General features: G+C 36.8%; 1 protein-coding gene across 1 annotated transcript in view; it reads right to left on the reverse strand.

Annotated features, from left to right (window-relative positions):
• Window positions 1-14,368, reverse strand: part of LOC308258950 (uncharacterized protein) — a gene marked incomplete at both ends in the record, with an annotated part of 84,887 nt that extends 70,519 nt beyond the window's left edge. Inside the window, 2 exons of the mRNA XM_080689586.1 lie at window positions 6,987-7,114; window positions 13,437-14,368. Coding sequence (XP_080545712.1) covers window positions 6,987-7,114; window positions 13,437-14,368 — 1,060 coding nt within the window. The remainder of the gene's footprint in view (window positions 1-6,986; window positions 7,115-13,436) is intronic.
• Between the last annotated feature and the right edge of the window lie 1,210 nt (window positions 14,369-15,578).

Below are 15,578 nucleotides of genomic sequence, written 5' to 3' on the forward strand. Positions count from 1 at the left end.
TCTGATATTTTAGATCCTTCAAACATAGTGTAGCTTGCCTATAAAAGTTATGTAGTGCCTTTGTAAGCAGAATCCAGGTTCAGCTGACTTACTTTGGGAAGTTCTTGGACAATCCTTAATAATTTTTGGATAAATTCTCTAGGCTGGCTGAAGCACTATTCACACCAATGCACAAATTTTGTGTTCCTTCTCTTCTCATTTTTTTTTTATTGCTTTTGACTTTGCTTTTATTTACCTGAGCACGTTTTATCCCATTATCTCCTTATTTAATTTCTATCCTTAGTCTCCATCTTTTCTCCTTTCTACTTTTCTTACATGTTCAATTCCTATTTTCTCTCTACTAGTGCATTTTCTATTCACTGTTCTGTTTTGTCTTTATTTCATACTCCTGCATCCTTGTATCTTATCTGGCAGTAGATGTCTTCTTTTATTCCTATTTCTAGAACTTGAATTTTGATTTTCTTCCTCCTAGCTTTCCCATTGAATGACACTCTAGACGATTTTCATCTGTTTTAATCATCCCCCTTATTAGAATTTCTGTGAAAGCATAATAAAATAATGCACAAAATAATTCTGTATAGAATTCTATGGAACTTGCTGTGTAGATGGCATGGAAATTTTTAAGATTAATTTACCTGTGTCTGCGTCTGTGCTCCAGTTCAGAATTAAATTTTCTTCCCTGAGACGAGCATGCAGAGCACTTATAAAGAGTATTCACCCTCTGGTGGCAACTGGAGGCATCATGATTTCACAGCCACTCTGGAACATAACATCCCTTGGGGTAATATGTAGTGCCGCCTGGGCTAGTCCATCCTGATTTCCTTAAGAACCTGAAATCCTTATTTCATCTATCAGACCATTCTTTCTTCTTCTAACACATCTCACAGGTTTCTTCATTTTGATTTTACTTGCACCCTCTCTTTTTCTTTCACATGCATGCACACTCTGATTTGCCTCATATTAAATAACTAAATTCTAGGATTCTAGCCCAATTTTTTCCCTTAGGACTTCTAACTCCAAAGCCAGTCTCAGAGTCAGGCGTGGTGGTGCATGATTGTGATCTCAGTGCTTGAGAAGTTAAAACAGGAGGATCATAGGTTCATACCCAGGGCCATCATTTTAGTGAGGGTCTCTGCAGCATAGTGAGACCCTGTTTTGAAATAAAAATAAAAATTAGGACTGAGGATGTAGCTCAGAAATAAAATGCTCCTGAGTTCAATTCCCAGTACCAATAAACAAACAGACAAAAAAACAAACAAACAAATCCAATCTCAATCCTAATGGTGACATAATGTTGTAATTTGCCGTGAGATAAGGCTGAAGGCCTCGCTTGTTTGGGAAGGAGGGAATGATGGCCTAGACGCTGTCTATCAGGAATACAGAGAAAGTGGTCTTTGAGTTTAGTGAATTTCTTTGGTTCCCTGAATTGTAATTTCAATCTATAATATATAAATTCTTTCATTTGTTTTAATGTAGCTTGGTATTATGATACTTTATGTCAATAAAGTCATTCTTAAAATTAATAATGTCTGGTTACTCCAGTCAGTGTCTTTGAATAGTCAGTACTTATATTATCCACAGACTTTCTCCACTACCTTTGCATCTCATTTATTTTCCTTCTTAGGCATATCACATTTTCACATTAGATATCAAAAGTAAGATATATGATAATTTTCCTTTTTTTTAGTTCTGGGGTTTTCTATATCTTAGAATCCAAGGGAATTTTATACCTTAGCTATATCCCCGGCCCTAATAGCATATGTTCCATTCCTGCTATTTTATGTATTTCATAAGAGCAAGAACTTTATCTACTTCATTATATTCCAAATGCTTAATGTAGTTCAGAATTGATGGTGAGACCTTATTAAGATTGATTTCATGTTTCCTATCCTTTCTGTACTCATTGAATATTCAAAAGGTTCATTTCAAATATTCAGAGTCACTTATTTTTATCAGTGGGAACCAGAGGAAAGGGCATGCCTGAATATCATTCTGAGAATTATTTGTGTAATTGATGGAGTTATTTAATCTCTCTAGATACTGATGGTGATAAACATCTTTGCTCACTGTGTTTCATACAGAGCTAATGAGAATACAGATACGAAATATTTCAAGGAGGTTAAAAATCAAGGAAAATTAGATATTACTAGGATTGTTAATTTACTGCCTGTTGTAGAAAGTTGGATTCTGGCCAAAATGCAGTTTATACCAGATGTGGTCATGCAGTTGAAAATCCAGAAATCTATAGGATGTAGTGATTGAGGATGATATGCTAAAACCATATTTTCTAAAGAAATAAAAGAGTCTACTGGAGAGTGTAGTGTAGCATATTATTCAAGTGCTTTGGGATAAGGTAGAAATGGGCTTAACGCTGTAACTTGCTAGCCTTTAGATGAGTAAAATCATCCCAAACCTCCCTGAGCTATAATTTAATTATTGTTAATGATAGAGAATAATATTTCACTCAGTGTGATTATGAACAAATAACAATGTATATGTGTTTAAAGGGCATAGTTAAGCTTCTTGTATATGTTATGTGTTCATCAAATGTTAGTTACTTAGGCTTACAAAGTAAGTGGCTGCAGAGGTGACTGAAATGGGATGGCTTCTTAAAATGGACATGGGAATGCCTGAAAGATAATGAGACCTGTTAGGAACAGGTCTCATATAAGAAGCAGAGAAGCCGGGCGTGGTGGTGCGCGCTTGTAATTCCAGTATTCGGGAATTTGAGACCTGAGGATCATGGTTCAAGGACTGCCTCAGATACTTAGTGATGCCCTTTGCAACTCAGTGAGACCCTGTTTCAAATTAAAGAATAAAAAATAGGGCCGGGGGTGTAGCTCAGAGGTAGAATGCCCCTGGGTTTCATCCTCAGTACTGAAAAAAAAAAAAAAAGTTTAAAAAGAAGCAGAGAGCTGGGTGTTGTGGCGTACACTTTTAATTCCCGCGCTTGGGAGGTGGAGACAGGAGGATCACGCAGGTTCGAAGCCAGCCCTACTGGCTTAAGAGACCCTGTTTCCAAATAAAAATATAAAAAATAGGTCTGGGAGTGTAGCCTGGAGGTAGAAGGGCTTCCAGAAACCCCAGTACCACCAAAAACAACAACAACAACAACAACAAAAACAGAGAGTAGAGGGTCACTCTCCCTTGTCCTAATCCAGCTCTGACATTCAGGGAGCCTTCCTGGCTGAGACTCTGTAGCTGAAGGCTGGTTAAAGAGGAATGGATGCACTTACCTGACACAGGCAGGCATTTTTAGCAGGCACCTATTATTGTCAGACCCCAGGGCCAGAGTTCTTTTCCTAGGCCCTGATTAATGGGGTTTGCTTGGGCCTGGGAGCAGGGTTTGAAGTTATAACTGAGCTTCTATAGAGGAACAAATTTTTATAGCTCTCATCACTCTTGCCCCAATCAGCACACTAACTAATCAAGTTTACTTTTTGTTGCCTGGTGACTCTACTAGGCTGTCTATAAAGCCCCCACCTGTGAGATCTGAATTAGTCCCTACTCTCTGATGGGGCTGACAATAAGCCGAGCGTGTTTCCTGCTGATGTGACCAGGTAAGGAGAATTCATTCATGGGAAATAATCAAATGGGAAATAATTAAAGAATGAAGAATGTTAGAGAAAGACAAGAGAAAGAAAAGGCAATGAAATAATGGGAGCTCTGAGTAAGGTGGTTGAAGAAATGGAGGATTGTAGAATAAATTCAAATAGAGTTATCAAGGACAGGGTAAAGAAGGGAGAAAGAAAAAAGGAGAGAGAACCAGAACTCTCTTCCTATGGCCATGATGGTTCTTCAATCAATTATATTATTAGTTGAGGGTTTCTGTTGTTCAAGATTGTGCTTCAGTAGGTAGTTTTGAAAGATGGAAAGCATGCATGTCCAGACTTTCAAGGAGCTCACACTCTGTGAAGAAAGAGAAAATGACATTGCACATATAATCAATATAAACTCTGCCTCATTATTAAGAACCAAGTTAAATGTCCAAGTGCTAAGTGGTGTAAAGATTTAGAAGAGGGAGGATTTTCAGTTTAACATGTTCTGGAACTATCTAGACAAGTTCTAGATTATGGAGAAAATAGAACTCAGTGTTGACAAATGACAAGAACAGCAATTGATAAGTGAAGATGATGGGTATAGATCTTTATTGATGTTTGAAAGCAGAAATGTTGATGTTTGAATGACTAAGATACAGAGTTGGGTGGATCTTATCCAAATCACTTATCTAGTCTCTGTATATGTATGAGTAGATGTTCCTTCAGTCAAGCCAGTCAGATGGGGACTTGTACTTAAAGGCAGAAAGCATTAATCCATATTTTTCTGGTTTTTGAGCAACGTAGAGGAAAACTTGATGAACTTCAGCACTGAACTTTGTCTGCAACTGGCCCCTGAGTGTACGAGCTCAGTGAGAGAAAGCCCTGTTCTGCCTTTGTGTGTCTATACCGTGGATACACATGGCCCATTCAAAAGAACAGAAGATAATTCACATCTGCTTAATGGGCATTTTATCTTTCTGTTGTCACTCTTCCACTTCAAAAATCCCCTCTACATACACCAGCACATGGACATGCACACAATAAAAACATTTGCAGACATTCACACATATTTTCAAGTACACGCTGACTTCCCACACAACATTCTTTTCCTTATTGACATCTCTATTCTTACTCTGAATCATGCAGATTCCAATAAGCTGAGTGTGTTTCCTGCTGATGTGACCAGGCAAGGAGAATTCATTCATGGGAAATAATCAAATGGGAAATAATTAAAGAATATAAATAATTAAAGAAAATAAATAAATAAATAGAATAGAATATATTATTTTTATAGTAAAAGAAGAAAATCATTGTATCCTACTCTTTAGATCATAGGACTGACCTCATTGCTGGCTGAAGTTTTGTAAAATACAATGGACTTAGAAGTTAGCAAATCTGATTTTGAATTTTGAATCTGTGTCTGTTTACCTTTGGCACATTATTTAATCATGCTCCATTTCCTTTCTTTAAAACAGGAGAAAATAACTCAAAAATTTTCTGAGGCTCTACAGAGTATAAAGCTGAGGTTAGCAAAATATATACCATATACAAAGAATCTTCTTTATTGTCCTTTTCTCTTAGAATACCATCTTTCTTCTCTTAGTTGACAAAATGATCTTTATGATGTCTAAGAAAATTGCTTTTCTGTGTCTCATCCTTTCCTCAGGAAGTTCCTGATTCGATCTATATTTTTCTCTCATCTGTACTTTATTTCTCTCTTCTCTAGCATTTAAGCATCTATCAGTGCAGTGAATGTAATTCAACTGAGTTTTTATAGAGTGGTAATCACTATGCTTGTCCCTGGAGAAAATATAAACACAGCAGTATGCTTTTGTTCCTAAACAGTTGGAATTCTAGTGGGAGAAAGGAATTTGATCCAGAAAGAATACATAGGTATTATAAAAGCATATGTAAAGTACTATTGGCAGAGAGTAGATAGTTTCTGTATTGCAGAGATTTACTGGATGGAAAGAGAAAGAGACATACTCTTTAATGTTTATGTTTAGCAATTGAGAGGAACAGCACAGAAATCCCAACAGCCTTTTGTTTTCCTGTCTAGCTATTCTATTTTCCTTCCATTTAGAAATTACTATTTCATTTTATCATGTCATAATCGTCCTTACGATTTTCCAAAGTCATTAATCATGTGTTGATGAGTGCCTCTCATTTCCTGTGCTATGCTGTTAAGTGATGTCAAGTCTGTTCCAACATAAACCTAGCCAGGTTATAAAATAGCACAGTTCATTAATTTAATTAGAATAATTCTATAAATTGATGCTTGGTTTAATCATCACAAGAATAAAATTAAGGATGAAGTGCAGAATTTGTTCCTGTATCCTCTCAACAACATTAAATGGTAAAAGCATATATGGCCCATCATACCGTAGGCAGTGAAGCAAGCCCATTTTCCAGTGAGCTGTTGAATTCTCATCATCACTTTAACAACATACTGGAACTGAGGTACCACTTGATATGGCAAGGCATTTTGTCTAGCTTACCTGCCAGACTAAATAAAAATGCTTGAAGTCATATATTCCAGAATAATGTTTAGAAATCTGGACAGCATTCATTAGGATTATCTGCTCACAGTGTATGGGTTCAACATCACATGGTAGATATCCATGGGAAGGAGGGGAAAAAAACAACAAAGTTTAAGATGGAGGAAAAAATAGAACCTATTTATTTTTGTAGACTTGGAAAACCACATAGTGAAACAGGAATAGAGGACACAGTGAATCCCAGGCTCAAAAATATGTAGAGTAGGGAAAGGCAGAATTATTTGAGTAATATTCATATAAAAATGAAATAAAGAAGCACTAACACCATAAAGAGACTTCTAATTGGTGAGTATTAAGAGAGGGTGGCCCATGATTCAGGTGCAAGAATTCTGAAGATACACTATCTTAGACCAGTTTCTTATAAAGATGTGGTAGATTATGTATTGCAGGTAATCAGAGTGGCTCTTAAGAACGTCTCCATTATTTCCAAAGCAATTTATATAGGTTGGCCATGTAACGCAAAGGCTGTAATTGTGACTGTTATTGTTTTGTTAATATATAAGCAAGTATATGACCTGTCTATAATCATCTCTCATTTCAAGTTAGGCTAGTCTATAAAATAAATCGAAAATGAGCCTAGAAATTCTGATGGTCATAATCTTTAAATAATTACAATCTGGAGATAAGAAATGGGGCCAGGTTCTAAGAGAAACAATTCAAGACACTGTAGGACAGTGTGATAGTCATGCTAATTAGATTGAGAATTTTGAAAAATAGAGATATGATTATGTAACCTGGGAAGGATCTGTGAAAAAGCTGCAACTTATAAAAAGGATTAAATAATAATTATCATCATTGTCTTTCTTTTCAGGGTGTGCCCTCAACTCACCATGTTACTTTTCAATAATACCACCTCCTCCTCCTCCTCCTCCTCTAGCTTCCTGCTCACAGCCTTCCCTGGGCTGGAACTCGTCCACGCCTGGATCTCCATTCCTGTCTGTTTTCTCTACACCATTGCCCTCCTGGGAAACAGCATGATCTTGTTTGCCATCATCATCGAGCGGAGTCTCCATAAGCCTATGTATTATTTCCTCTCCATGCTCTCAGTCGCTGACTTATGTCTGACCATCACCACCCTTCCCACTGTGCTTGGAGTCCTCTGGTTCCATGCCCGGGAAATCAGCTTCAAAGCTTGCCTCATTCAGATGTTCTTTGTGCACATCTTCTCCTTCCTGGAGTCATCAGTGCTGGTAGGCATGGCCTTCGACCGGTATGTGGCTATCTGTAACCCACTACAGTATGCTAATGTTTTCACAGACATGATGATCCTGGTGATTGGACTGATCATTTGCATACGTCAAGTCATATTCATGTTTCCCTGTGTTCTCGCTTTGAACAATGTGTCTTTCCAGGGCGGCCAAGAGCTTTCCCACCCATTTTGCTACCACCCAGATATGATCAAATTCACAAATACTAACCCCTGGATCAGCAATTTTTGGGGTATGTTTCTTCAACTATACCTGAATGGCACTGACTTGTTATTTATTCTTTTCTCCTATGTCCTTATCCTCCGTACTGTTCTGAGCATCGTGGCCCCCAAGAAGCAACAAAAGGCCCTCAGCACTTGTGTCTGTCATATCTGTGCCGTCACTGTCTTCTATGTGCCTATGATCAGCCTGTCTTTAACACACCGTCTCTTTGATTCCACCCCGAGGGTGATTTGTAGTATTTTGGCCAATATTTATCTGCTCTTACCACCTGTACTGAACCCAGTCATTTACAGCTTCAAGACCAAGGTGATCCGCCAGGTGATAGTTCAGCTATTCAGTTTTAAGAATTCACGGGGCCCCAATGTGATGAGCTCCAGAAGAAGGTGTGATTGAGGAGGGGGGCATTTCCAGTGCTTAAATTTGTACTTTTGAAAGGAAGGGATTTGGGTTGCATTATCCACAGGAATATTGATAACTGAAATAATTCTAATTGGAATATAGGTGTGAGGAGAGAATAATGTTTATGTGAGTTTATCAGAGTTTTTAAAATACCACAATTATTAGCTGGGCGTGGTGGCACATGCTTGTAATCCCAGCATTTGGGAAGCTGAGACAGGAAGATCATGGTTCAAGGACAGTGAGTCCCTTTGTAACTCAGTGAGACCTTGTTTCAAAATAAAGAATAAAAAATAGGGCTGGGGGTGACGCTCAGAGGTAGAATGCTCCTGGGTTCCTTCCCCAGTACCGCAAAAACAAAAACAAACAAACAAACAAAAAAAACACATACACACACAATTACAAACCAATGTAATCATGTATATGACCTTCAGACATTGAAAACAATGATATGGAATCCTGTGTGGAAACATTAAAGACACAACATTATCAATCAATGTTAGCAACTTACCTGTTTTATTTATGTATGTATTTATTTATTGTGGTACTAGGGAGTGAATCCAGGGACCTTCTATGGCTAAGCTACACTTTCAGCCCTTTTTTATTTTTTATTTTTAAAGCATGTCTCACTAAGTTGTGGATGCTGGCCTCAAACCTATAGTACTTCAGTTTTATCCTCCCAAGTATTGAGATTAGAAGCATGTGCAAATGTGCCTGGCTACTTTATCTGCCTTAAAGCAGTAATTCTAAAACCATGAATAAATGATGATATTTTTAGTTTTTCTTTCAACAGAATACAATATTTTAAAAAAAATTTCCAGCAAGTATTGAATATTTTTTCTTGAACTGGCAAAAGAAAAATTTACTGTGATTTCAAAAGAATACACACAAAAATGTTTAAGTAAAATCTATAAAAATTTTGCATGCTGGTTTCAGTTTGTAGAATCACTTTTATACAGCTCTTCTCCTTACAGATGTACCACTTGTACATCTCTCTTCTTTCTTTGATTCCTTTTTTTTATTTTTTCTTTGGTGGTACTGGGGTTCCTGGAAACGTTTTTACCTCCGGGCTACACTCCCAGACCTATCTTTATATATATATATATATTATTTGGAAACAGAGTCTCTTAAGCCAGTGAGGCTGGCTTCAAACGTGTGATCCTCCTGTTTCTGACTCTCAAGCATGGGGATTACAAGCGTGCGCCACCATGCCTGGCTCTTTGATCCCTTTTTAACTTAGTAAAAGTGAGACTTTTACAATTATAATTGTTAATCTATACATTTCCAATCACTGTCATATATAAAATTATGTCTTCTTGCATTGTTTTCCTATTGTTTATATACTGTAATATAGCCTTATTTCTGATCCTGTGGCTCTTCCTCAATACTGAATCTTTGAATGATTACTCATTATTCTTTTATATAATAATGTTTTGCATGATTACTCATTATTCTTTTATATAATAATGTTTTACATTAGATTCACTTTTTCTATGAAGCTTTCTTTTAATTTTCTACCTAAATAGGCAATTTGTTTTTCATGTGTGCTTAAATTTAATATACTTTAATCACCAAATATGATTATTTATTTACTTAATATTCCCCTCAATAGACTGTAAAATTCTTGATAGCAGGCCTGTGTCTTATGCGTTATTTAATATTTAATATCTGATATACTGTATAGCATATATTACTTGTTAATGTTGCATTGTATGGGTAAATAATATAAAAATAAAAATTACTTATGTTATGATTTCCTATTATTTAACATTTTAGTAACTCAACATATGTACTTATAAATATATATTGGATCATAATGCAGATTATATTCTGAGATTCCTAGGAATTAGAATAGCTATGAGTCTAGTTTAGTGGCACAGGATATAAGCTTTGGAATCATACTTCAGAACTCCATGTTTAATTTTTTAAAGCTTTAGCTTTTCATCTACAGAATAGGAGTAATTAAGAATATCATCTTGTGCTCTTGCAAAACTAATGGCGTTGATAGTGGTAAATGCATAGTATTCTGGCATCTGGTAAACATTAGAAATATACTATAGTTATTAATTACTAAATTGTGCCCATTTAAACATTATTTGTATAACTATCTTTTAATAAAAATGTTTTCCTTTTTTACTTCTCATTGTTAATTTCTTAGAAAGTTATCTCTACCCACAGTTTATTTATTTATATTTAAACAAATTTTAAACCTACCTTTGTCCTCAATTCATTTTTGTGTGAGAAAATATCATGTTCACACACAATATCTTAGGTAGGTTCTTATTTTTTCCCTATTAGTGTTACTTGTCTAATTAGGCTGTACTGCGTAGTTTTCTAATAAACACACACACACACACACACACACACACACACACACACACATTCGTTTATTCTAGGGATTGAGCCCAGGAGTGGTGTTTTACCACTGAGCTAAACCTAGCACTCTTTTTTTTTTATATATTTTGAAACAGGATCTCACTAAGTTACCATGGCTGGCCTCATACCTGTGATTTTCCTATCTCTGTCTCCCACGTACTGGGATTATAGGTGTGCAGTCCACCACAGCTGATATCTCTTTATTGCAGGTTAAATTTCAAATCTAATTTTATTGTATGTTGTAATGCTTTGTTCTATTTCCTTGCTCTGCTTGTTGATTTGTTGAGTAGACCCCACAAGTTTACAGAGTTTACAGCTACTGAATAAATGTTGCTATCATGTTGGGCTGTTTCCTAGTTTCTATTTATCTTTATCATATGTATTCTCTAGTTTGCTTTTCTAATCCTATTTTTAGAGTTATTTTTGTAAATTTCCAAAGAAATTTTCCTGTCGATATGACTAGAAATGAATCAAACTACCTAATAACTGAAAGAATCAGACAGATTTTAACCTTTCACTCTTCTGATATAGAAACAATGTTTACTAAGTGAGATTAGTCAGTCACGAAAAATAAGAAATCAGATGCTTTCCCTAATATGTGAAAGTTAGGGAGAAATGGTTCATAGGAGGAACTCTAGATGAAAAAGGAAATCCTATAGAGGAGCAAACAAGGCAACCTAAAGGAGAAAGGAGGGGTGAAGAGGTAAATCTCTAAAACACACAATATACTTAACCTATCGAAGTCAACCACTAAGCCAAGCAAGGGAAGGAATCGGGAGGGAATGGGGTGGGAATTGGGTAGGGGTTAAATCAGTGATGTGTACATGTATGTACACACAAGTTTTTTACCCCAATATGATGTATGGATACAATGCACCAATAAAAAAATTTAAAAAAAGAAACAATGTTTACTGACATGTTGAATGAGTTGGGCTATTTCTGTCTTTACAGATTTAAATTTCTGAGTTTAGGGCAAACACTACAAGGTGTATAAATTTTTTTTTCCTTCATGAATATGTTACTGTTTTTCTTGTGGTTTTAACAAAACATGAACTATTTTCTTAGGGCAGCTTTATTAACTTAAAACTAGTAGTTACTGGCTGATTTTCACAACAGATTTGGTACTTATTTAACAATAGAATTTTTTTATCATTTCAGAGTTCAATTTGCTTGCAACATATTCTAAATTGTCAGAGCCTTTTTGTGCATATGTGTGGGAGGGTGGTACTGGGGACTGAATCCAGGAACATTCTACCCCTGAGATATCCTCTCAGCCCTTTTTATTTATTTATATTTATTTTGATACAGGGTCTTACTAGGTTGCTGAGAGTTTTACTACCCTGCTCAGACTCCCCTTGATTCTGCAATCATTTTTTCTTAGCCTGTATTGGGATTACAGCCTAAGGCCTTTTTGTTATATTTTCAAAACTAGTTGGAAAATGTGCCATACTACTACTCAGATGTCATTTTATATTTAGTGTACAAGTATTGGAGGTATGCCAAGAAATATGATTTATGCAATTCTTTTGCGGAACCAAAATGTGTGTGTGTGTGTGTGTGTGTGTGTGTGTGTATGTGGTGTGTGTGTGTGTGTGTGTGTGTGTGAGAGAGAGAGAGAGAGAGAGAGAGAGAGAGAGAGAGAGAGAGAGAGAAGGGAACATGCCAACTAATTATTTTGACATAACTAGATAACATGTAAGCCATTGAGAAAGAACTAAGCAATAAAATCTAGGAGGAGGCAAGAGGAGTGCATGTCCCTTTTCTTTCCTGATCAGGGGATCAGTCAAGGTCAGCTATCCAACAGGAATCAACCAAACCCACCTGTAGGCATAAAATAAGAATCAGCTACCAGAGAATAATGTGTTCAAAATAATTCTTTGGAGTAGAAATAATATTTGTGAGTTCAATTTAGCAGCAAAATATTGAAATTTATTAACAGTAGTTTCCCCAGTTGATATACAAAACTGTTAGGGATTAACTTACCCTTAATTATTACATTTCATACATTTCTCTATTATGAAGCAGATACTCAAAAATAAAAGGTAAACAAAAGCTAATTATTTTTCAGAAAAATAATTTGCTGGGCCCAATCATCCTTAGTTGGCTATTTATTTTATAGTAGCTATTACTTGTTGGAACTCTTGAATTAACTCATACTTACAGGTGAAAGAGGTTCATTGTTTTAAATATGAGTTAATAATCTTCTCCTTCTGGTCCTTCTTTAATAACTAAATAACATCTCCTAGTCATTCTTTCATTTTAAAGCCCTTGTATCCTTGGAATATGAAAATAAACTCACAATAGTCTTTAAGTAAAAAATTTTTCTTTTCCTCTACAGTATTCCAGAGTTTTAAGAATGTAATAACAACTAAAGCAGAAAGCCAGATAAATGAATTTTTGAATTTCTGCAAAATTGGCTAGAGACCCCTCAGCAAATACAGCATATCTGAAAGCTACTTGAAGGAAAATAAGCAACCAGACTGGTTTCATGTCCTTTAACCTTTGATTTATGTGATATTTATCATCTGAAAAAAAGCCAAGATCTACTTATATATACAGTGTACTCATCCTTGTGTTATAATGTAACTAAAATAGCATGTCATTGTACTGATTCACAATTAACATTATTATTCACGCTGCTCTATTACTGTCCCATCTGCACTTACTTATCAGTGCTCCCAAATCCTACGCTTATAGGCCTTTTAGTCAATATAGTGCCCAGCTCATAGGCTATACTGATTGTAAGGATTATTCTTTTATATTTTTTTATTGGTGCATTGTAGTCATACATTTTAATGGGATAAAAGACTTGTGGAGATATACATGCATACATCATCCAATTAGCCCATACCCGATCCCTACTCCATTCCCTCCCCATCCCTCCTTCCCATGCTTGACTTAGTGATTGACTTTGATATGTTTGTTTAAGTACATCATGTGCTTTAGAGAGTTTTCCTCTTCCCCCCCTCCCATTCCCCCAGTTAGGTCACCTTATTTGCTCCTCTATAGGATTTCCTTCATGTAAGGATTATTCTAAAAGATAATGCTGAATTATTGGTAATGAGTTGCTTTAAAAGGTATCATTGCTTTTTTGATCCTGGCTGACCCTGCCCTACCTTTACACTCCACCCCTTTACTTTAGGCCCAGTTTTCCCAAAACCTTCTCACGAATTTGCCGTGTCTTCACACAATATACAATGGGGTTCATCAGAGGCGGTACCAGCAAGAAAATATCAGCAATGAGGATCATGGCCAGTGGGGACTTGAGCCGGCCAAAGCGGTGCATGGAAGCTAAAGCAATGATGGGCACGTAGAAGATGAGCACAGCACAGATGTGGGAGACACAGGTGTTGAGGGCCTTGAGCCGCTCCCTGTGGGATCCAATTCCCATCACAGTCTTGAGGATGAACACATAGGACACAGCGATGAACACGCTGTCTGACATCATGCAGAGGGCCACGAAGAACCCATAGAAAAAGTTGACTGTGTTGTCAGAGCAGGCCAGCTTCATGACGTCCTGATGGAGGCAATAGGAGTGAGAAAGTAGGCTTTTCCTACAGTACGTCAATCTTTTCAGAGTGAAAGGAAACGGGAGCACCAAGAGCATGCTTTTAATGAAAAATGCCAGCCCCATCTTGGCGATCCTGGAATTAGTGAGGATAGAGCTGTATCTCAGAGGGTTGCGTATGGCCAAAAAGCGATCAAAGGACATGACCAGGAGCACTGAGGACTCCATGTCTGTAAATCCATGGATGAAGAATTCTTGAGCAAAACAGACATTTGGGGAGATTCCAGTGGCATTGAATACAAAGATTCGCAGCATAGTGGGGAGGGAGGACAAGGACAGGCCCAGGTCTGAGAAAGCCAGCATAGAAAGGAAATAGTACATGGGCGCATGGAGTGAGGGCTCAGTCCTGATCACAAAGAGGATGGTGCAGTTGCCCAGGATGGCCACGAGGTACATGAGGCAGATGGGGATGGAGATCCACAAATGAGCATGCTCCAGTCCTGGGATCCCAATCAGGAAAAACGTGGTGATTTCGATGTCAGAAGAATTGAGGATGTGCATGATGAGTTAGGTAGAAAGCATTTGTCCCCAGATCTGAAGTGGCAACTGCAACACATGTCAGTTGCATTTGTCTCTCTCCTTTTAGCACATATCTCTGAGAAACGGACAAAGACAATGGAGTTTTGAAAGACTTCTGGTCTCAAGAAATGAAAGAACAAGATTTTTTTCTAAACACACTGTTAGAGAGTCAGATAATACTAACTGATAAGGAGAATCAAGGATATAGGCACTGTTTTTGAGGAAGGATAATAGAAATAAAAGAAATAGGTTGAAAATATAACTTTAACATAATAGCCTAGTGCTAAAGTTCCTTATATCTCCACTCCACAAACCAAGGGTAGATGTTCTTAAAAGAGGAACAACAACAACAAAAAATTGGGATCTATTACCATATGCTGTGTAGTTTGTGAGGCTATTTGCATATTCAGATAGTACTGCTTTCAAAATCAGTTTGCTTCATCTTTTGTATTAATGTGAAAATATATACTTATCTGTGGAGCCTCATGGCCTTATTGGTGAACAGGGGATGGTAAAATAACAGATTTACTTTGAGGATGACAGAAAGAGCTGATGATACCCTACATCAGTATAAAACACAGCATGTCTCCTATTAGCATAATAAGACTCAATTGTATTTGAGAATTGTATTTAAAATTATTATTCAAATATTTTTAAGTAATTTGATTTTTTGAGGGAAAGTATTACACTTTCATACTAACAGAAATTAAATGTAGGAATGCTTTCTTTTAGGTTATGCCTTAAATTATTTATGTACATCATTTTACTTAAGTCTCAGAGCTTCCCTATGAGAAAAATAGTATCATTACATCTGTTGTATAAATTAGGAGAGAAATAACTAGAAAGGGATAGAACTGGAATTCAGACCTAGCTCTGTCGCATTCCCCTGCTGAATGCCAAGTTCTTCCTTACAATGCTTTTTATATTACTTATTTTCTAATAGTATATAGCTCATTTGGAATAACTCTACTCCATTACTCTTCCAATAACTCCAAACCACACCATCATCTCACCTGCCCTTTGTCGAAGCCTGAAGCTTCCCTTTGATTCTAGGCCAGGGTCTGGGAACCTGTAACCCACCATCCACTCAGGATCTGGGATGTCTGCTTCTTGTCTTTTGCTTCCGCAGATGAACCTTCTATAGATGAGTTGCCCTGCTTCCAATCCCTCTGCCACATAGGGTTTGGCATTT

This window comes from Muscardinus avellanarius (genome assembly GCF_963383645.1).
Source record: "Muscardinus avellanarius genome assembly, chromosome: 1".
In the NCBI taxonomy this organism is placed as follows: Eukaryota; Metazoa; Chordata; class Mammalia; order Rodentia; family Gliridae; genus Muscardinus; species Muscardinus avellanarius.